Here is a 23,079-nt window from a genome sequence, read left to right on the forward strand (position 1 = left end):
TTTATGATTAAGAACTGTATCTGTGGCTACTGCTATTTTGTCAGTCAGTCTGTCCCCAATATTAAATCTCGCTGACCACACCCTATGGCGATCATCGAATCGATAGCAATAAGCCATATTTGAAGGCATTCATATACGGAACATCTAGAAATTGTACTCGGAGCAGGAGGCAGGAGATTCAATTAAGCGAGAAGCGGATCCTTGTCTCTGTTTTTTGTTCCTTGTCTATAGGAAAATTACATGCTATTCAAGGCATCAATAGAACCCTATAATTTTGGAGCCCTACTTATTTTCATTGTCTTCGGAATAGTAGAATAATTTAATTTGATCGTCGGCGCCGTTCCGTCCATGCATGATGATCTCCTCCGAGGCCTCCTCTGCTAGCTGCGCTGCCTCGGTTCGTCGGCGTCCCCAGCCGTCTCCGTGCGCTCGCAGATTCACATGGTCGTGCAGGCCAAGCCCGACCCACTATTCGTGTTCCAGTTTGGCGGCGAGCCAGAGTGTGGGCCCATAGTGTACCAGGTGCCCGGAGGAGCCGCCAGCGGAGGTCAGGGGCAGCCGGTCTTCACCTGCCGGTTCAGCGCCAGCCGGAGGGCAACCAGGAGCAGGTTGGTAAAACTTGGTATAGCTTGGCGTGTAGTTTACGTGACACATATTCCTGTGTGCCACTTGCAATAGGTTTATTAATTTGCTTGCTCATTCAGTTATCCTTGTCTTCACGCTGTCAGTATTTTGTTTGATCGTTCATCGTTTGAATCTGATTTCATAGCTACTAAGTGCTTGTGTAGTTCATAGTTGCAGACACGCACTGACCAAGAATGCTAGGTAGACATTAGTGGGCAAGCGTGGAGCACTAACTGTTGGTCCAAACACAATAAAGTGGCTTAATACTTAATAGACTGATATACAAATCCAATGGTCAAAAATTTAAAACTCAAGGATAAACAGATAACTCTAAAAATTAGCAAACCTGCACAAACAATATAAGTTTACAATAATGGAGTCATCAGTGGCCGAAGCGGGCAGCATATATAAGTTTACAATGGAAGTACCCATTCCATGTGGTGGAGCTAGAGATGATCATGGTGATGATGGTGATGATCACAAGATGATCAAGTGCTCAACTTAGAAAATAAGAAAGAGAAAAACAAAACCTAGTTGATCAAGGCAAAGGTATTGCTTAGGGATTTTGGTTTCGGTGATCAAGACATCATAGAGGGTGTGATCACACTTAGGATAGATAGCCGTACTATGAAGAGAGAAATTCCATGGTTAAAATGGTTATCAAGTGCCACTAGGTGATTTCACATGAACATATGCATTAGGGACATAGTATGCTAACATGACCCTTGAAAATATTTATAAAAATATGCGAACACACATGCATAAGGAGATACACTTGGTGGTGTTAGCACATTTACAAAGGAGATGAAGTTTGAGAGGTAGAGAAGAGTGGAGACTCCCTCTCCCTCCTGCCTTGCAACCTCAGCAGGATTTGGCGAAGACGCATGAGTGTTTCTCATTGAGAAACACACACCAAATGATGGAGGCGCTTGCACCGGATGTTGGTCGTACATCCGATTAGTATTGACTTATAGCGCGCAGAGGCAACAACCAAGGGTTTAGTACCAGACGCTTCATATGTGTGTTCGATCTCTTTCTAGCTTGGACTAGATGCAGGGCACCGAACTCTAATGGATCACTATTGATCATTCGGTGTGCATGACGTCGTGCAGAGTGACGAGCTAAGGGAGGACTAGACGCTAGGGTAAGTCCAGTCACCAGGCACCGGACGCACCTGGTGAAGAAAACTGCATTCTAGAACCTCTCTGAGTAGCGACCAGATCCTAGTCCAGTGTTTGGTCATTTTTTTTGAAGCGAGTTCGGTGAGAACTTATCAATTGAGATCTAATGCATGTCGTTGAAAGTCAGAGGAAACGTGGTGAGAATCTAAGCACTGGTCACTAAGGTCTGCGTCCGGTCGATCTGACTAGAGCATCTGGTGGCCTCGAGTTCAGTGCATAGAGAGCTCCCCTATGACCCTAATGGCTCTATTCATTTGGGGGCTCTATAAATAGTGTTTGGCTGGCTTAGGTCTCACTCTCTTGGCAATTTCACATACTTGACATCCTTGTCAGTCTAAGCAAACACCTCCCACTCATCTCCATCCTTGATTCATCATCTTTATGAAATTAGGAGTGATTGCAAGTGCATTTGCATGAGTGATTACATCTAGTGGCACTTGGGGACCACTGTAGCTATAGAGTTCTTGTTAATCTTGGTGGTTGGAGCCACCTAGATGGCTTGGAGTAGTGGAGGAGTTATGGTAAGAGTTGGTAATGGTTCTTGGCCACCTCCTGGTGATTTATGAGGGGTTCTTGTTCCTTTCCTGGTGGAGCGCCAAAGACAACTCTAGTGGATTGCTCATGTCATTGAGGTACCATACTTGTGGGTAGGTTCTTGCAGTGTCCTATGTAAGGATGAGGTTCATACAACACCTCTTAGTCACCGAACCACTAAGTGTTGGTCGACACAATGGGGACTAGTGTGCCGACAAGCACGTGAACCTCGGGAAAAAAATCATGTCTCAATTATGATTGATTGACATTCTCTGGTGATTGATTGGTTCATATCTTGGTGATTAGTTCATCCCTTATGCGGTGGTATAAAGATCACATTTCTCTCTATTTATATTCCCTCAAAGTAGTGTAATTAGCTTTATCTGCTAGTTATGCCTTGTGTAGCTTAGTTCACTAGTGTAGCATGTAGTGACATAGCTCTTGAGTGCCTAGTGACCTTACTAATTAGAATTGTTAGGATAGGTGGCTTGCAAACCCTCAATTAGAGCTAGAGCAAAATTCTTTGCTTTGTTATTTACTAACTCTATGCTCTAGTGAGTTTGTAGAAATTTTATTAGGCTATTCATCCCCTCTAGGACCTTTCACATCCTTACTTTGAGGAGAACAATGTAAACTAACCACAAAATCCATAGTAATATGCACCCACATCCATTTCAAAATCTTTGAAGGCTTCAATAAAACTATAGGCGTCTTATGCTCAACCTTCACCTGCTGGCACACATCACAAGTTGCAATATACTTGGCAATATCAACCTTCATTCTCTTCTACCAGAAGCTTTGCTTAAGGTCTCTATACATCTTGGTCTCACCAACAGTGTATGGAGTCCGATGACCTTCTCCATATCTTTACATGTGATTTTTGAGGCACACAAAGGCATCCTCTAAAATGGACCACATCATTATCATCAATACTAAACTCTCAAGGTTTGCCATTCCCTATCCTCTTAATATGAACCTCCTGAATTAAACGATCATGTTGTTGTCCCTCGCACAACCCTCTAAAGAAGGGATGGCCGAATGAGCAACTAGGTCTTCTCTCTACTAGTGCTTGCATAGCATAAGGAGACACCCATACGATCAAATCTGCAATCAACAACATTGCCACCTTAGGAACCCTGGTTCTATTAAGAGCATCTGCCACAACATTCGCCTTCCTAGTTGGTACTAAATGTTGAGATTGTAATTCTTTATCAACTCATGCCACATATATTGTCTCAAATCCAACTCCCTCTAAGTGAAAATAATTAATTTGGACGTCGTGTGGCTGGATTAGCAAGTTTGAGGATTTAGATATGTAGATTTGGAAGTTAGAGACCTAGATGACACTACGCAAGTTTAGGTACCTCATGTGATCTGTTTAACATGTTGGGGATCTCGATATACAATATTGGAAGTTTGGGACCTAGATGACACTGCAGTGTGGTTAGTAAGGTGTTCGATTGAACATATTTGATCCATGTCAGCGTTGAGTCATGATTCCACAACAGAGTATGGAGCAGGCAACATGTGTTGTAGCCCCCAAGTTGAGGGACCTAGAAATCAAAAAAATGGAAATTTGGGACCTAGATGACACCACCTTCCATGTTTAGGGACAGCTAGTGTATTTTACTCTAAGATATACTCCTGCCATCCCAAAATAATTGTCGTTCGCGCTTTCCGAGAAATAACTTTGACTAAATATATATTAAAGATATCAATATGTATGGTACATAATTAGTATCATTGGAAAGATCTTTGAATCTAGTTTTTTAACAAATTTATTTAGAGATACAAATGTTGCACGTATTTTCTATAAATCCAGTCAAACATGTGACATGGAATCCTAAAATGACAGTTATTTTGAGACAGAGGGAGTAGATATATAGAGGTAGAGCATGCATCTAGTCCGACGATGTCCACACAAAACAAAATTCAGAGAAGCCTTTACATTCGATTACTTAACTAAACATAAGACGAAATATTTGAACCAAAACAATATATAAACTCTTGCAGTTCAAAACCTGACTGTAGTTGATCATAGGGTTTGTTTTTTCTTTGTATAAACAACAAACCAAGCTGGTGCATAGATCAAACATCCATGGTAGCTGATCGTTTTATCACAATACTATCATAGACCTAGCTAATGGAGGTAAACCAGATGCATGACAATTACGTTCGTCAATCCATATGATCACTTAATACTCCGTCATTGAATTATCGCCTCATTAAATAACTGACACAGATTTAGTCTATCTATGACATTCTACTAAAATCTCACATGGTGCTCATCATGGATAACCATATTTCTTTTGCGCAGTCTGACAGTGCACTCCATATGTAATTCATAGGTAACAAACTTCATGTACCCAGAGTTATTAATGCCTCATTGGAGTTGGCAGGGAGAGAAATGGCTTGAATGTCAGCACTAGGCCAATTATCGACACCATGTTAAGCGTGAGGAACAGAATCTGGTTACCTGCATTTTGTGTAAATGAAACAAATATATGCACTTAGTTATTATATTTACTTTCTAAATCCTAAGGCAAAAATGGAGGAGCCATATGTCCCATTTACCAGGTAAGAATAGCCCGCTTAGGTGCTTCTGAGCCCATGAAAATCTGAAATTAAAAGCCAAGAAAAGAAGTTCAGCATATTTAATCCATGATCTTATTGTTTTGGGGAAGCATATATAGTAGCTTTCCAGCCATATAAAAGATAGAAAAAGAATATTTACATAATTCCTGCTGCTGCTGGAGCTACAGCTTTGAACGTTGACATCACTGTAACAGAGATACCATTAGCAGTACCTCTCTGCTTTTGTGTCTGAACATGTTATCAAAGAAGTAAGAATCTAAAAAAAAGTATAATGAAAATGTATTGAGACAAATAAACCTGCCAGGATGGATATGTACCACTGCAGTATTTTGCAAAATGTTGCACGCAATAGTAATAGTAGCCTGTTTTATGCAAAAAAAAATACATTAGCATTTGTTTGTAACAAAGTATCGTTTTCAAATGACTAAACTAGTTATATATCACTAGAAGATTCGCTAAACTCGAATTCGGGAGGGAATGCATATTTTATACACCAGTAATGCCTTTTTCATATGCTCGTTGCCAATGCAAAGAGAAGGGATGGCTGAAATTTGACTCACAGCAAACACATTCTTCAGAATTGATGCCATGTTAATAAGTATTTTGAGCTCCAGGCCATGTAGATTGGACATGAATGGATACGTTGTGAGGAGAAGAATGGACAAGATCTGCAAACCAAACATGTATTTGAATTCGGTACCAGAAAAGATAAATCAGATTAACGAAGTTATCTAACAAAGACAAGACTACTTAGGGACATCTCTTTTAGAAAAATGAACTAGGGAAACCCCATACAGGACATCTCTTTTAGAAAAATGAACTAGGGAAACCCCATACAGTTTCTGTTGAGGATTTTTTGGCCTCCAGTACTACACTACACACTATTCTATTATTGTCCCCTTCCTAATATTCTAATCTATATCTTAATTACCATCTTGATTTGTTCTTTTTTCTGTTGAGTATTTTTTGTCCTCCAGTACTACACACTATTCTATTAAGATTCTTTATCCTTGTAAGAAAACCCCAATAAAGATATATTTCTCACATACCGCTGCAGGCCGAAATGTCTTGATTGGTCCAAACTTCGAAATGAAGGGATAAATGGTAAGTTGATATACCAGTACACTAAGCCCTACAAAGATCAAATGAATTGTTGCCATGTAAATAGTTTAACAACACCAATATTAGAGCTACATGTGCAAACATTTCACTGTAACTAGAGTATAATACATCATGGCCAACATCAGTTGAATGTAAATATTTTAAATGCATTAGATGATTTAGAAGCGTAGGCCAGTTATATAGTGAAAGACTATTGGATGGAAGCAGTAAAGATGTATATGTATGTTATTATGTGCTAAACTCCTGTTACAAGGTATGTTGCTTCTCATATTCTATAATCATTAGGTTGCCAACAGGCCTCTACTCCATCTGGCTAGACAGCCTCAGCGGCACTCCTCAGGTCTTAGGTTCGACTCCTTGTTGGAGTGAATTTCAGGTTATGGTTAAAAATTCCCCACGTCTGTCCCATATCAAAGCACAAGTCAAGAGCCAAACCACTCACAAGTTAGTGAGAAAACCTTATTCTTAAGCACAATACCCCGGAGTAGGCTTGACCCTTGTAGGCCGAGTTTTTTTAAATAATTATTAGTGTAAAACTTGGGAAAAACTAACACATACCTGAGAAGGCGAACACAGTACCAACATCCTGGGATGTAAAGCTTAGGCCCTGAAATTTTCTGCTGCTCACAGCCCAGAGTGAAAATATCTGAAGATGTTTTTTCGTAAAAGATATTAGCATCAACATGCACAGTATTTTCAGTTATTTCAATGTCTAAAGTGGAAACATCATTTTGCATTGATGTTTAATTGACTGAGTTACTCAGAAGATATCTTGAGGTTCAGAAATATTTGATATAGATTACCTCAAGATAAGCAGTGTCATGGAGAGAAAAGATAGAAAAGATGATTATTGCTGACATCAATTGCCAGTTCTTTAGCAGATTCTCTGTAGATTTAGAACCACCAACTTGTGACTCAAGTTCTTCAATAGCTTCTACTTTGTCGTCATCATGAAAGTGCAGCGTTTCCTAAGAAAATGAGATAAAATGCGAAGAACTTTCTCAAAATGATAGGAAGTTTCAGAAGAATGGTTTTTATCAAATTACAGAAAAGTTGTACGTAGTGAATGGAGGAATATAAGTCCACAAACAGATTTCATTTATTTTCTTGAGTATCTAACTATTTGGATTCCAAAAATCATAGGAGAGATAATGTAGTATACCGGAAGCCAAATGCATGCAATACATGATCCTACTGCTAGCACTGAAATGACGAAGCAAGGGAGGAAGTATGGAAACCTGAAAGTTAGATGCAGATTTCAAAGGTTTATCATAGTCTGAAAAAAAAATATAGTTATATGACTGAAATAGGATGAGAATAATTTACCTTCCAAATATGGACTCTTCAGAGATAATTTTTGGGTACTTTTGTGCAGGCTAACACAAGATAAAGGATAGATAATGTTAGTTATATGTTTCTTTGCAACAGTTTCTTTATTAGATTATAATATGCAAATATTCACTGCACTAGACTTTAATCATAGTGCACAATCTGGCAAAAGTCTAAAATAACCAAAGAATATATTTACACCAACTTTGTTCCATATATAATTATGGGCTATTTCTAATATCGAGATGAAAAATCTGAAGTTCAGTTTATATATTTTCTGTTAACTCAACAAGTAGTATCCTCTTTTGTACACATAGATGTCAGCTTAGATTTAAGGGAAACATGATAAAGGCACTCATTGACATTTTTTTGTGAAACGCACTCGCTGACATTTCAAATTTAACTTATCATGCTATGAAAGTACAATTATCTTCACCTGTGCAAGAAAGCCTCCAATAGATGGCCCAAATAAGCACTCACTGACATTTCAAATTTAACTTATGCTATCAAAGTACAATAATCTTCACCTGTGAAAGAAAGCCTCCAATAGATGGCCCAATAACAAGAGCTATCGCTCGTGATGATGTAACCTAAGACAGAATGTTAAAAGTAAGGTACATGTAAACTAAACATACAAAATAAAAATTAAATAAAATTCAAAGAAGTCACAAAATAATTTCTCTTACAAAAGAGATTCCTAGAGCTTGATGTTCTTTCCTACTGACTTCTGAAGCATAGGCCTAGAAAATGCAGATGCAATCATGAGAATCTAAGACCTATAATTTGCACATATTGGGTCTAGGGACCAACACTGTCAGCTACCTTGATGGGTCCCAATATACCACATAGCAATCCAAGCAATCCCCTAGTTACAATTGCCATCCAATAAGTTGTGCTAAGTCCAAAGAGTGTGTTGAAAATAATCCTGAAAAGTGAATGGAAGCATTGTTTACTAGGTTTTGGTAATTGAATGCTAAGGTTTATCCTACAATTTGGCTTCATGATCCGTACACTGAGAGGATACTAATCACAATGCATGGCTTCCTTCCATACTTGTCAGCAAACATGCCCCATGGCACAGCACTTATGGTTCTTCCAAGGAAATAGGTTGCCCCTGATAAAGAAATAAAATACAATCAGTAAGACATTAAACAACACTAATTATAAACCATAATCAAATATTGTCGGTTTACTTAGTTATTCGATGAAAATGCATGACATGTGACTTTGTGTGAAGAGTATTTATAAAATAAGTCTACAAAACCAAGCCTTGAAACCCCAATCATGAACAAAAAAAACATTTCTCACCGACAAAACCAGCATAAAATCCAATGTCTTGCTCTTCTTTTGCAACTTTCAAGTCCCTGATCTGTTTGATTCCAACAAAGTTGAATATTTCATTCCATTTTGTACTCTTTTCTAAAAACAAATATGATACACATTAAATAGGGTAAAGGTTGGGGTCTAAAAGAAGCATACCATGAAGTATAGATAAGGGAACAATGATTGGATCGGTAGAGCTAGAAAAAGAAAACACCAGGTATTAGTCACTAAACCAAAAACCTGACCAGAACAGAAATCCGATAAGAAAATAGACATATACTTTAAATTTGGACAGTAAAAGTCATTAAACCAAAAACATGCAAGGCAAGGCACATATGCACATAGTGTTCAAAATAAATATTAGTCACACATGGACAAAATTAATATTTTGGCTCTTTTGTATGGGTAAGTTTGTCTATCAACCATAGGTGTATTTACATATTACAAGTTTTCACTGATGAAATAGATGAAAATGAATTATACCCAAAATAACTATTGCTAAAACTGAGTACTAAAACACAATCGTTATGAAACAGCCTCAACTCTGCAGTCCTATATCATGAATAAGCACAAGCCCACTTACATACCTTTGAAAACCGGCTAAGCCAACTTTCAAACCCAATTATCTAGAATTTGGGCAAATCTGAGGTTAAGATGTAATTAATATGGTTTTGTAAAGGATTGGTTTGCTAGGGGTGATCTCCCTACCCAATAATATAAATGGTCACAACTGACTATGGGTACCAACGATAAAAACAATATGTTACCTTTTTTGCCTTTTGCTTACTATCTTTTTTTGAGAATTATACAGTATATGCACACACACCACCTATGAACATACGTACGCAAACCTCTACTCCTATGAGCACCCTCAAAGGACTGAGCTGGCAGATCACAAGATTCACAATGTCACCACAAGGGTCTCGCTGTTGACGAGAACGTCGCCTACCACTAAAAGTATAGCGCCGTTAAATACTAGAATAAATTCAGGAAAATATGAGCACCCGTGCCAAGTCAAGGACATGAACCCAGATGGACAGGTTCCACAAGGAACCCAACCAACTGATTTATGATAATTCGTGCCTACTATCTCTTTTGGTTGAACTCTTCCACACACCTAATTGTTTTCTTCCTTTGCGTCTCGATGATGATTGAAGACATCCTAGCTGGCATATTCCGCCGAGCCTAGGACATACAGGAGTGAATGGGCGAGCCTCCGAACATACTATATATATATTCTATCAAAACTCGCTACGCTAGGTTAAAATCGGTTAGACTGGGTGCAAAACCAACTAAGCCAAGCTTGGTAGAGGTGCTACAATGAACACCTTTGAGAGTGGCACATGATGTGCTTGTGAGATGACATATTTTTGCGCAACACCTTTATGCTGATGTCATATGCAAAGATAACGTATGGGTAAAGATAAATACTGAATAAAGGCACCCTATATGTTGTATACAGTGGTAAGCATGTGCCCTCTTCCACCTAGGGCACCGCTCGTGCTACCACTATTTTTATGGTTTTCGAGTGTTAAGCTTTTTTAGTAGTATTTTTCTCAGTAGCATATATTATAACCTCATACGTAAAGAGTGAAAAAACAGTTTTCAAGACAGATATGTGCACAAGGATTTTATATTTTGAAACAACATATTTTAAAGCTATTGATTGTCAAAATTTTAAAATTTTAATTTAACTATAATTTAGGTGAAATCATCAAGAGTCTGTGACTTGATGGAGTAAAATCCAAAGAAAGAAGTCCGCTCCACAATTCCTAGAATGTCATGTACGTACTATATTACGTGTGAAGAATTAATTAAGACAAAATGAAAATATGTGCTGGAGATTTGCTGGAGGTGAGGCACTGGATCCATCTATTGATGAAGTTGAGGTAGGGGCCGAGATGTTGGTACTGATCTTGTTTGCCTCATCCAGCAGGCCGTTTAGTCTGTTTAAGACTAGTAAACTGCAGGTGCAGGTGCACCGGGGAGTGGGAACAGGAGAGGGGAGTCGAAGTCAATCAATTTTGGACTTTTGGTACATATATAGCTAGGGATATAGCTAGGGTTACAGATTAGTTGGGCCAGCTATAGTGGGCTTTGGTAGCAGGCTCCCCTCATACTTCAGGTCCCCGACGGGCACCTACGGGGAGAGTGAGAACCCGACCCCAACCTGCCCCGTTTCGCGTCCCTGAACCCAAAAAACCCATGGGGGAAGCAGATCCGCCCCTGCCCCCGCCGGGTCTAAGAGCAACTCCAGTGAGCCTCCTAAACAAGCCTCTATTCTAAATTTTAAGAGTTTGAGTGAAAAAAACAATTCCAGTGGGCCTCCTACTTGAGCTCTCATTTTAGGAGGACTCCCAAATTTTACTCAGAGGCCCGCAGGAATAGGAGGATCCTATCCTCTCGCCGGCTTCGGTCTCCCCTTCGACGCCCCCGACGCTATGCCGCCGCCTCCTCCTCCTCCTTGCCCTCCGTGCGAGCACCCCCTCCTCTCTAGGCGCAGGACGGGTGTGGCGAGTTCATGCCGTCGCTGGAGGCCGACCCGGCGGACCCGAGCTCGCTCAGGTGCGCCACGTGCAGGTGCCACCGCAACTTCCACCGCCGGCTCGCCGAGCTGCCGCGATGCGCGGTGAGGAGACGCCGGACGACCGCCTGCCGGCCGCCTTCGACGAGGAGACCGAGGAGGAGTCGGACGAGGGCTCGGATTTCGACGAGGACCGCCCGATGTCGCCGCTATCGGGGCCAGCCTTGCCGTCGCACGGCTACCGCCAGCAGGCCGCGCCGGCGCCACACATGCTCCTCGGGCTGAGCACTAGCCCGCCGAGCCCGGGCGTCCAAACCCCCTGCGGTGGCGCCGAGGCCGCCGCCGCCGCCCGCCTCTGCCTCCCTGGGCCCGATGCCGCCAGCGCCGCCCGAGACTGTTGTTCCCGGTGCGGCGGCGGCGAGGAAGCGGTTCCGCACCAAATTCAGCCCGGAGCAAAAGCAGCGGATGCAGGCGCTGTCGGAGCGGCTGGGCTGGCGGCTGCAGAAGCGCGGCGAGGCCCTGGTCGACGAGTGCTGCCAGGAGATGGGCGTCTTCAAGGTCTGGATGCACAACAACAAGCACAACTTCGTCGGCGGCCACAATGCGTGCCGCAGCGCCTCTGCCTCTGCCGCCGCCGCGGCGGCCATCCACCACCATCCGTCCAACCATGGACCTGGATGGGAGCTTGGGCTCCTGCGTGTGCGCGTGCGCAGGCGCCGCCTCCGCCTCCTCCCGCTCCCGCGCGGCGCGGCCACTGATGGTTACGGCGGCGAGCAGGCGGGGCGTCGTGGATAGGGGCGTGCGTGCGAGTCGAAGCTGGAGCTGGCGTGTGTGCAACATGTGAGCAGATAGGTTGTTGGGCTGGAGTTGAAGTAAATTTTGGGCCCCCTATTATATGCAGCCCAGCATGCAAATGAAAAAAATAGAGGCTCAATTTGCATGCTGGGCTGGAGTTGCTCTAAAACTGGCAAGTTTCTGGTCCAGACTCACCCATTGCCATTCCTAAAAGGTATTTAGTTTTCTTCCAAAAAATATTTGGTAGAATACATTTTTTCCAGACATAAATATGTATAAATTTCTAGCATATTTGACTTGTACACATATAAATATGTATATTTTAGTGATAGTATATAAAATCTGGGCCATTTAACTCTGTCTGAACACTGCCTAACAAACGTTTGAAACACTAAACAAAGGATGACCAGCCGTTAGGTTCATTGCCTACATTTAGATGAGGTGGACAAGGTAACTTATCAACCTTGCCACTGAGACTCCATCTAGTGAACCTTGCTTCATGGTTAACTTTCTTTATCGATCCTAGTCAGGGGCGGACCCACAGGGTATGCCAGTTGGGCCACGGCATACCCTGTGGGGCAGCCCTATACTACTTAACACAAGATTATCAATTTAGATAGATAAATTTGCAACAAGGTTGCTAGTATTGCTCACTGGCCTAGTGGTAAGTCTCTTGTTTTGAAACCTTCAGGTTGCAAGTTCAAACCATGCTGACCTCATTTTTTGTTTTTATTTCCATTTTGCATTCCTTTGCCGCTATATGTACTTAATCCATTTTGCATTCCTAGATAATATACTTCACTCTTTAGTTTTTCTATTTTTTTCCTCTCGTGGTGTCCTATGAGACCTCATGTGTCTTTATTTATTTATTTTTTAAAAAATTATCCGCTCTAGATACTATAACTATAAATAATACATTTCATTTTTTGTTTTGCAATTTTTTTCATCCCGTCTTCTTGTGTCCTGTAAGATATGCGCCATGGATGGAATAAAAATTGGTAGCTATGTATGTATGTATGTATGTTGTCGTGTCTGCTTTGTAAAGTCTACACTCCAACATTAGTTGTGCGACGGACAAACAATTTAGCGGCATACCCTGTCGTAAAATCCTAGGTCCGCCGGCTAGTTAACACCCTACTCTTGGGCCATTCTATCCTTACGTGACCTTCCATGCATGGTGGCGTCTTTGCTGAAAGCAGGCTCTTTAATTTGCTCTGTGCTTGGTTTGAGATCGACCCACTAATCTGGAGTGGAGAAAGGGTACTTTTAGTGGATCTTAAACCTTTATAACTCAAGGAAGCTTAACCCATAGTGATTCCTCCAATCTGGATTATGGGGTCGCAGCAACAACTTGATACCACAGCTTTTTACTTCATTGCAGTTTTTGTGTGCCTTTGAGATGTTGGTTGACAAATAGACTTGGTTTTTCCTTAGAGTGATACACTAGATATGTTTCAATTCCTGCACTTAAAGACATTTATCTGATGTAATCAATCCAACGACATGGATCTAAGGACACTTTTTTAGTATGTTTTGTCTAGTGATGAAATAGAATTGCATAGTTATATATGATTGTTAAGCTTTAAATATTTAAGATCTTAATTCACCCTCCCTCTTGGTCCATTCAATCCATGCAAGTAGCAGCTAACAGATTAACAGACGTATTCACAACATAAAAAATAGCATAAACAAAAAAAAACAAAGACAAAGACGCACTGGCAGTGAGGCAGATGATCCAGATGAAGCAGAAGTTGCGGTAGGGGACGCTGGTGCTGGCCTTGTTGACCTCATCTAGTTGGCACCCAGGGCACCCCAGCCTCTTTGTTTCCTCAACTGGAAGAGGTTCATCACACGTATTTACAGGAGTTATTAGAGGTGGAGGCAACTCTTGAACCTGACCGTTGTGAGACCCCATTTAGTGAGCAAGCTGCACAGGTAAGTACAAAGCAAACCTAATTAGATATGTACTCCATCCTATAATAGAGCACATACAAGCATTAAAAAACTGTACCCAAATATTAGGGATTCTAAGACAAAAAAATATTTTTGCGTTCAAAATAACTGTCATTTATCAATCAATTAACCATATTCATGTTAATGATTGTGTCTGATTAGGAAAAAAGTGAGGGCATATGCTTCTTTATGTTCTCTCTTAATCTGTCTTTAAATTTCTAGAATGAGCTGTATTACATGACAAAGGGAGTAGATAGATAAATAAGTATACACAGTAAAATCAGCCTTTAATGCAACAAATACATTGATAAAACTTCTGAATGTCTAATTCCTGTAGCAGTAAACCAAAGCACTATGGAATTCAAGTAGATTCTAAACACTTTGATAGAATTGAACATCTTAATTCAAGTTCACCAAAATCAAAAGACGAACAAGAATTCAAGCAAAATAGTGGAGTTCAAACGTAATATTGAAATGTTCAGTTTCTTCCATATCTTGTTAGAATTGATATCTTCCCAAAATATAATTATTCACATGTGATTAGTGTGTATCAACACCCTGTACTTTTCCTGATGTTCAGGCCCAAATAAAAGTTTACCATCAAGTGCCAATTATTTACATTGTGCAAAGGGAAAATGTTCAACTGTTTGAGGGAAAAACAACTCGATCGGCCCGTGGGGGTGTGTGTGAGGGGAGGGGGGGTTGGTGTTGGGCAACAGCCCTGAGTATTCTGTTTAAGATAGAAGATGATCTTCTCATATAGATTAAGAAAACCTTCAAACCTCTATCCCACCTTACATAGTGGCGCTATTACCCATATAAGACTCTGGGCCGGACCTTAGACCTGTGCTTTGGCCATAGGATAGATGAGAGAGGTTTTTTTTTCCAACAACCGCACAGGACTGGCACTCGGGATGCTCAAGAGGAACTGAGCTTGCACTGATCACTCAGTCCGTTCCCTTGAGGGAAAATAATAGATACAGGACAAAAATACAGCAAAACCTTAGCAAGCATGACCGATCCCCAAATCCAACACCATGACAAACCCATGAGTAGAAAATTAATGTCCTGTCGTTTCCCTAATAATAGGGTAAAACCCCATCAGATTTCAGAAATTAATGCTGTGCCCATTCAACAGGTACCCGTTGCATCTGTATGCATGATGCACCAGAATGTAACCATGAAAAAAAACATACAAAGAACCTTCAGTACAAATAAACTTCCCTGCTAGATCCGTGCCGATCTTACAACCTCACAAGTCCATATATATTTTCACCTACATCAGAACGGGGTGGGAGAAGGGAACAGGAGAGAGTGGCGGAAGATGAAGCCGACCTCTTTGAGAACTTCTCCAGTTTCTTCCTTCTGCCTTTCCCTCTCTCCTCTGCCTTTCTGAAGAAAACTATCATTATTGTTGTTTAAATAGGTGTTGTATTAGCTATGATTGGATACACGTAGAGATATAAGGCGGTGCACATCTTTGACTCCTATAAACGCCAGCTTTGCATGGGCTGTTCTATAGTGATGACTTCATGAGAGGCCCAATGGCTGCCGGATAAATAAATTGGATTTTTTAAGGAGATTAACTCTGTTGTTTAGTAAGCGAATAAAACAACACCCTACAAGTGTCAGAACCCAACATATAGGTTAGTCCTATATATCTTAGAGCATCTTCACTAGATATCCTATCAATCTCCTCTACCTAAAAGTAGTATTATTTTAAGAGAAGGTGTTGCGACAGATCTCTTATCTTATCTCTTATACACATAGATCTCCTAAAAGAAACATCACTTATCTAAAATAAAGGAGGCAATCCCATCTCCTATCGCTAAAAAATATATAGGAGACAAGTTTTAGATAATTTGTTGCAGTAATGCTCTCTTATATATCCTAAATTGTTTTAAGATACTCTCCTAAAACAATTTATGCCTTGTTTGGATGCTGTCGGATTCACTTCAATCCATATGTGTTGGTGTGGGTTGGGGTGGAATTTAGTTCAAGTTCCACTCCAATCCACCTCAACGCATGTGGATTAATGTGAATCCGACTATATCCAAACAAGGCCTTAAGGAGATAAAATAATTAAGAGATCTGGTGGAGATCACATCCAACATATGCGCGCCAACCAAACTTTGTCCAAAAGACATATATCTATATTTTGTATCTATATCTTGCATCTATATCAATAGCTATAGCTATATCTATATATATATCTATATCTTTTTTAGATAAGGGAATAAAGTTTTAGCCTCTACAATATTGGGATCGTACACAGTTGATCGTCACGGTACGTACAAATCAATGCCATAAGGCAAACACACCAATGCGAAAACAAAGCAAGGATCGGCTCAACTACTTAGCGCAACATGCAAAAATGAAACATTAATCCTCAATATGACACCTGAATCTCCAGCCGTACTTCACAAAGATGGTCATATAATCAAAAGTCTCCCATCTTCTACGGCCCTCATTGAACAAAGGGCGCCCCTCTTCTTTATGCAGCAGGGATCACTGTTCGATCCAAAATGACGTCCCAAAAGTTACCTGCATCGAAGTATTTGATTTGATTTATTAAATACCACTAGAAAATTTAGCGCGCTTCACACGCCCTACCAAGCAACATTGAAGCCGTATTTCATTTTCAATAATTAATGGATGAGAAGATAAATGAAACCTGAAAGTATTGTTCGTTAATTTATCATGAAAGAAAAACATTGTTGGTTAGTAGAAGAAATACGGTTTATAAGACAAGCGAACGGAGCCGGACGTTCACATTATCTTAGTATCATGGTAACACAAATAGTGATACTAACATTTGAAGATATAAGCACTAAACGATGTACAGGAAACCATATACACAGTGAACATTCTATTTCGGACTGAATCATCAAGGCCGTACTATCAAAACAAAAAAAAGTAAAAGCTACATGAATAAACATTTTCTTTTTGCAAGAACAAATTAATCAGTTAGCTGAGATGGTAATACTGGCAGTAAATTAGCAAAGTCTGGCACCTGAAATATTTGCTGATGTCATGGTCGGGCGCACATACTCCAGACGCCGTCGGGCCCGTGATATGCGTCGTGACGCAGAGCGCGCTGAGCGCGCAACGAGCTCGCGCCTGGGTGCGCAGAGCGCACAGGTTGGGGCCACGTCTAGTGGCTAGGATAGGCAGTAGAGATATCCTTTTATTTGCAATAGAGATATCCTTCTATTTTAGTTCCTAACTTGAAGGGGTTTGTTGCCCTATTAGTTGAGGCCGATGGCCATATATTCCCTGTAACCGAACTATTGGAGAATCAATAAAAGTATTACCCTAATCTAATCTCCCTTCTCTCTAAACCAAGCCTGCGGCTGAGGCTAGCCCTCACCGGAGAAGACGGAGCGAGACTACGAGCTCCGTAGTCGAGGTCCAGCTACCCAGGGGTTCAACGCCCTTGACAACCTGGTATCTAGGTCCAGGCGATCCTCTGGCCGGTCCACCTCTCCATCAGCAGCCGCCGCCCCACCTTCACCCCCAGCAGCCGAGCCCAGTTCGCCCTCTTCGTCGTGTGCGTCATCTGCACCGAACATGGCCGAACCCAGCGACCTCAAGACCATCATGGAAGCCCTGAAGAACTTGCAGGAGGCTGTTCAGGCCAACGCCCAGATGACCGAGGCTAACGCCAAGGCCATCGCCGGTCTCACCGCTGACCGCACGTCGACCTTCGGCCCCAAGTCGGGCTTCGGCGAGCACCACAACGACCGCCCACCCCAGTTCCAGAAGATGGACTTTCCACGGCACGACGGCAAGACTGATCCCCTCATCTTCATTAATCGTTGGTAATCCTACTTCCACCAGCTGCGCATCATGGAGGAGGAGGAGAAGGTCTGGATGGCCTCCTACAACTTGGAGGACGGGGCGCAGATGTGGTACATCCAAGTCCAGACGGACGAGAGTACGCCATCTTGGCGCCGCTTCAAGGAGTTGATCAATCTGTGATATGGCCCTCCTCTCCGAGCAGCGCCCCTCTTCGAGCTGGCGGACTGTCGCCGCACCGGAACCGTCGCGGAGTATCAGGATCGCTTTCAGGCGCTCCTGCCCTGCCCTGGTCTGCTGGAGGAGAGGCAGCGGGTACAGCTCTTCACCAACGGTCTGCTTCCCCCGCTCAGCCTCAACGTCCAGGTCCACAACCCGCAATCCCTTGCAGCTGCCATGACTTTGGCGCGCCAGCTGGAGCTCCGCGAGCTGTGCACACCGGTGCAAGCACCACCCAGAGCTGCGCCCCGGGGTCTCCTACCGCCGCCGCCGCCCCGTCTTGCGCTGCCTGCTCCTCCAGTCGACAAGGCTGTGGCGCCCGCGGTCATGGCGGATGGGCGGAAACGCTTGTCGCTGCAGAAACAAGATGAGCGCCGCCGGCTGGGTCTATGCTTCAACTGCAATGAGAAGTATACGCGGGGCCACAACCGTGTGTGCAAGCGCATCTTCTACATCAACGGCGTCGACATTGAGGCTGCGGACGACGTCGTAGCCGAGGACAGCCCCGACACAGAGATGTCTGTCTTCTCGCTGCACGCCGTGGCAGGAGTGGCCGCCTGCAACACCATACAGCTCTAGGTGGTCGTGGGCGCTGCCACCTTCGTCGCGCTCGTCGACACGGGGTCCACCCACAACTTCATCGGCGAGTCAGCGGCCCGGCGTTCCAACCTGCCCATAGAGCCGCGTCCGCGCCTAACAGCCACGGTGGCCAACGACGAGTGCGTTTCCTGCCCGGGCGTTCTTCGCCAGTCCCAGGTCACAATCGACAACCTGGCGTTCGGCGTCGACCTCTTCGTCATGCCCCTTGCGGGGTACGATGTGGTCCTTGGCACGCATTGGCTGGCCACTTTGGGTCCTGTCGTGTGAGATTTCACGGCCCGCACCATGGCGTTCCAGCTGGAGGGACGCGCGGTCTGCTAGACAGGGGTGGCTGCACCAACCCCGACGGCTGTCCACACCACCACGGCAGAGGGACCTCTCCTGGACGGGCTCCTCCACTACTTCGCCGACGTCTTCGCCGAGCCGTCTGGGTTGCCACCAGCAAGGGGCCGCGACCACCACATCATCCTCAAGCCAGGCTCCCCGCCAGTGGCAGTGCGCCCGTACCGGTATCCAGCAGCCCACAAGGACGAACTTGAGCGGCAATGTGCCGCCATGATGGAGCAAGGCATTGTCCGTCACAGCGAGTCCGTGTTCTCCTCGCCGGTCATCCTCTGCATTGACTACCGCGCATTGAACGCGCTCACGGTGAAGGACGCCTTTCCGATCCCGGTGGTCGACGAGCTGCTGGACGAACTCCATGGCGCCCGTTTCTTCTCCAAGCTGGACCTGTGTTCGGGGTACCACCAGGTGCGCATGAGGCCGGAGGACATACACAAGACGGCGTTCCGCACCCACGAAGGCCTCTACGAGTTTCTGGTCATGTCGTTCGGGTTGTGCAACGCTCCGGCGACGTTCCAGGCTCTCATGAATTATGTGCTCCGGCCCTTCCTTCGTCGTTTTGTACTTGTGTTTTTTGATGACATACTGATATACAGCAAGTCTTGGGCGAATCACCTTCATCATCTTCGTGCCGTCCTAACAGAGCTGCGCCACCAGCACCTCTTCGTGAAGCGCTCTAAATGCACGTTTGGTGTCACCTCCGTCTCCTATCTCGGCCACATCATCTCGGAGGCGGGCGTGGCCATGGACCCAGCCAAGGTGCAGGCCATTCATGACTGGCCGGTGCCTCGCTCAGCATAGGCAGTGCGCGGATTCCTGGGGCTAGCGGGCTACTACCGCAAATTCATCCACAACTACGGCGCGCCGCCGCAGCCCCGCTGACCTCCCTGCTCAAGAAGGACGACTTCTCCTGGAACGAGGAGGTTGTTGCAGCGTTCGACGCACTCAAGGCGGCGGTCACGTCGGCTTCGATATTGGCCATGCCGGACTTCAGCAAGACGTTCGTCGTCGAGTGTGATGCTTCCTCCCACGGCTTTGGAGCGGTGCTGATCCAGGAAGGGCACCCCGTCACCTTCTTCAGCCGTCGAGCCCTTGCTGCATATGAAAGGGAGCTCATTGGGCCGGGACATGCAGTCTGCCACTGGAGACCGTACCTATGGGGCCGACACTTCCTGGTCAAGACCGATCATTACAGCTTGAAGTACCTGCTGGACCAGCGCTTGGCCACCATCCCACAACATCATTGGGTGGGCAAGCTGCTGGGTTTCAATTTCGCTGAGTACAAGCCAGGAGCAGCGAACGCCGTGGCGGATGCGCTGTCCAGGCGTGACACGGAGGAAGGGGCACTGCTGGCCCTCTCGGCGCCCCGCTTTGATTTCGTCGACCGACTACTCCGCCAGGCGCAACTCACTGATCCAGCACTGGTCGCTCTCCAGGAAGACATCAGCACGGGCTCTCGGGGCGCCCCGTGGTCAGTCGTGGATGGCATGATTCAGTTTGCCGGTCGGCTGTACATTCCCCTAGGCTCGCCCTACATGAGATCCTGCAGGCGACCCATGAGGATGGCCATGAGGGCGTTCAGCGCACGCTGCATCGGCTGCGGTGCGATTTTCATATCCCCAACATGAGGCAGCTTGTGCAGGATCTGGTGCGCTCGTGTGCTATCTGCTAGAAGTATAAATCAGAGCATTTGCATCTAGCGGGGCTTCTCTTGCCTCTACCGGTGCCGCAGGGGGTCCAGACAGACGTGGCCCTGGATTTTGTTGAGGCGCTGCCCTGCGTCCGTGGCAAGACTGTCATACTCACAGTGGTGGACAGATTCAGCAAGTATTGCCATTTCATCGCCTTGGCCCACCCCTACTCCGCAGAGTCCGTCACGCAAGCCTTCTTCACCGACATTGTTCGCTTGCATGGCGTGCCTTAGTCCATCGTGCCAGATCGGGACCCAGTCTTTACCTCCTCGTTCTGGAAGGATGTGGGGGTATAAACCCCTATACCCTTACGGCTAGACTTCGGCCAGGAAGCTTGGCCCATTACGAGACGAGTTCAAGGCTTGATCCGACAACCTGGAGTTTCGCGCACGGAAACAAGATGGGGAGATCAAGCAGGATTCTAGTCGGTTAGAATAGGAATTGATATCGAATTATCCATGGCAATTGTAACCGACTAGGATTAGTTTCCAGATCTGTAACCCTGCCCTCCAGACTATATAAGGAGGGGTAAGGGACCCCCCTAGGACATCATATTCTCTCAACACAAATCAATACAACCAGACGCAGGACGTAGGTATTACGCCAACTCGGCGGCCGAACCTGGATAAAAAGCTTGTCCGTGTCTTGCGTCACCATCGAGTTCGTAGTTTGCGCACCGTCTACCGATAAACTACTACCGTGGGTATACCCCAAGGTAGACTGCCGACCAGCTTTCGTCGACAGTGGCGCGCCAGGTAGGGGGTGTGCGTGCAACTTTTCCGGCGAACAAGATGGTCACGATCCCAGCTTCCGCGACCGTGCCTGAAGGCCTCACGTTCACCGTCGGCCAGATCACGTGGACGACGTGCAGCGGCAGCCTCACGACCACGGTTTCGAAAGAGATCCAGATCCAATCTGAGATCACGCCGTCTCCGACCACACGCGTGACGGCACCAAGCGCCCGACCACCGTTCCCGCTCTACAAGGGAAAGAAGATCGACTGCTCGGACCTTCTCCAAGCGCTTGATCGCGCTGACTCCAAGCTACTCGAAGTTTCCCAACTAGTAGACGGAGTTCTGCGTCGGCCCGACCAAGCTGCTCCAGCGGGTTTTTTCAAATCCCGCCGGCCAACTCGTGTCGCCACACACGAACGGCTGGGAACGTCTCTGACGATAACCTCAACCCCCTCAGGACGATCCGTCGAGCTCAAGAAGGAAGATTATCCTTGCGGCCTGAACAACTCGGCTTCTGTCTACTCACAGCACACCCAATCCGTTTTCAGCAAGGCGGGCTGGTCGCCGACAAGGAACGATCGTCACTACGTCAACATGGTGACAATCCGAGAACTACGGGACGGCCAGGTTTCCAGCACCAACTCAAGCACCGGTTCCGTCCCCACCGAGGTTATAGACACCGAAGACGAGGACTACGACCTGGATTTTCCTTCACACCCTCCGGGTTTCAACCGATTCCCGATATTTCCCCCCCGGCGAGGGGATATTGTGTTCAATGTCAGCGCCGACGAACCGGTCGTTGATGGAGAAACAGATGACCAGAGGCAACTCCGCGAACAGCGCAACGCCGATCGCGCCCGACGACGCGCAGACGAGCAACAACAAATGCCACCAAATAATCTCAACGATGCCTTTGACATGGTCGGGGACCAGCCAGTCTACAAAACGCCAAGCGCCAACGTGGCTGTCGCCATGGCTAACCTAGATCGGCTTCCTGATACCCCCGAATGCCAGGGAGTCCGAACCAGCATCCGAGCACACCTGATCGCTGCAATGGGACAGACAGCCACTCTGCTCAAGAGAGTCCAGGACGTCTCTTATACGGAAGCCGCCTCTGACCAGACTAATCGTAGCCGGGCCTCACCGTCTCCCAGCAGGCGTCACCGCAGCCGCTCCCCCGACAACCGTCGAGGGGACTCACGGCGCGACGATGGTGGTCGGGAAGCCGACGGTCGCCGCAAGCAGAACCGCGTACGCGGCCAAGAAGTAAACCAACACAGGGATCTCCGCCACAACATCCCTCCCAAAGATGCCCGGGACCGCATCGACAGGCGCGCCGCAGAGAGAGCAGTCCACGAAAACCTGCGCCGCATCGAGTACGATGCAACGCACGGTCCTCCGGGCCTAAGACAGTTCTCCTCACACCTCCGCCAGGTCGTGTGGCCCCGCAATTTCAAGCTCGAAAAACTTAAAAAATACGACGGCAAGGAAAATCCAGAGAACTGGATCACCCTCTACGAAATCGCCGTCCGATCAGCCGCAGGAGATGAGCACGTCATGGCTAACTACTTCCCCGTAGTCCTCGACCAGGCTGGTCATCAGTGGCTTCTTGGCTTGCCCGAGGACTCCTTCGACTCTTGGGAAGAGCTGCGCCAGGCTTTCATCGACAACTTCATCGCCACATGCGAGCAGCCTGGAAACAAATATGACCTTGA

At 45.4% G+C, this 23,079-nt stretch overlaps 1 protein-coding gene and 1 pseudogene across 1 annotated transcript; one reads left to right on the forward strand and one right to left on the reverse strand.

Annotated features, from left to right (window-relative positions):
* On the reverse strand, positions 4,361-15,369 carry LOC8054682 (protein ZINC INDUCED FACILITATOR-LIKE 1). Its single transcript, XM_021457711.1, has 18 exons — positions 15,316-15,369; positions 13,744-13,954; positions 8,865-8,905; positions 8,694-8,754; positions 8,397-8,499; positions 8,208-8,310; positions 8,072-8,125; positions 7,913-7,975; positions 7,383-7,432; positions 7,219-7,294; positions 6,860-7,024; positions 6,615-6,702; positions 5,984-6,066; positions 5,495-5,602; positions 5,252-5,296; positions 5,074-5,162; positions 4,914-4,957; positions 4,361-4,815 (listed from the first exon to the last, which is right to left on the reverse strand). Exons 2-18 carry the CDS (start codon positions 13,940-13,942, stop codon positions 4,715-4,717), a joined length of 1,473 nt encoding a protein of 490 aa, XP_021313386.1. The 5' UTR covers positions 13,943-13,954; positions 15,316-15,369; the 3' UTR covers positions 4,361-4,714.
* On the forward strand, positions 17,551-18,576 carry LOC110433627 (annotated as a pseudogene).

The sequence above is a fragment of the Sorghum bicolor genome, chromosome 3 (genome assembly GCF_000003195.3).
Source record: "Sorghum bicolor cultivar BTx623 chromosome 3, Sorghum_bicolor_NCBIv3, whole genome shotgun sequence".
Lineage (NCBI taxonomy): Eukaryota > Viridiplantae > Streptophyta > Magnoliopsida > Poales > Poaceae > Sorghum > Sorghum bicolor.

What these genes read in the sequence shown, in the direction of transcription:
- LOC8054682 (XM_021457711.1), bottom strand. Translation starts at nt 13,942, where the DNA reads ATGGGGTCTCACAACGGTCAGGTTCAAGAGTTGCCTCCACCTCTAATA. An exon ending in TCCCTTATCTATACTTCATG is followed by an intron (nt 8,755 to 8,864) that starts GTATGCTTCTTT and finishes GGAATCAAACAG; the next exon opens with ATCAGGGACTTGAAAGTTGC. An exon ending in ATTTTATGCTGGTTTTGTCG is followed by an intron (nt 8,500 to 8,693) that starts GTGAGAAATGTT and finishes TTTCTTTATCAG; the next exon opens with GGGCAACCTATTTCCTTGGA.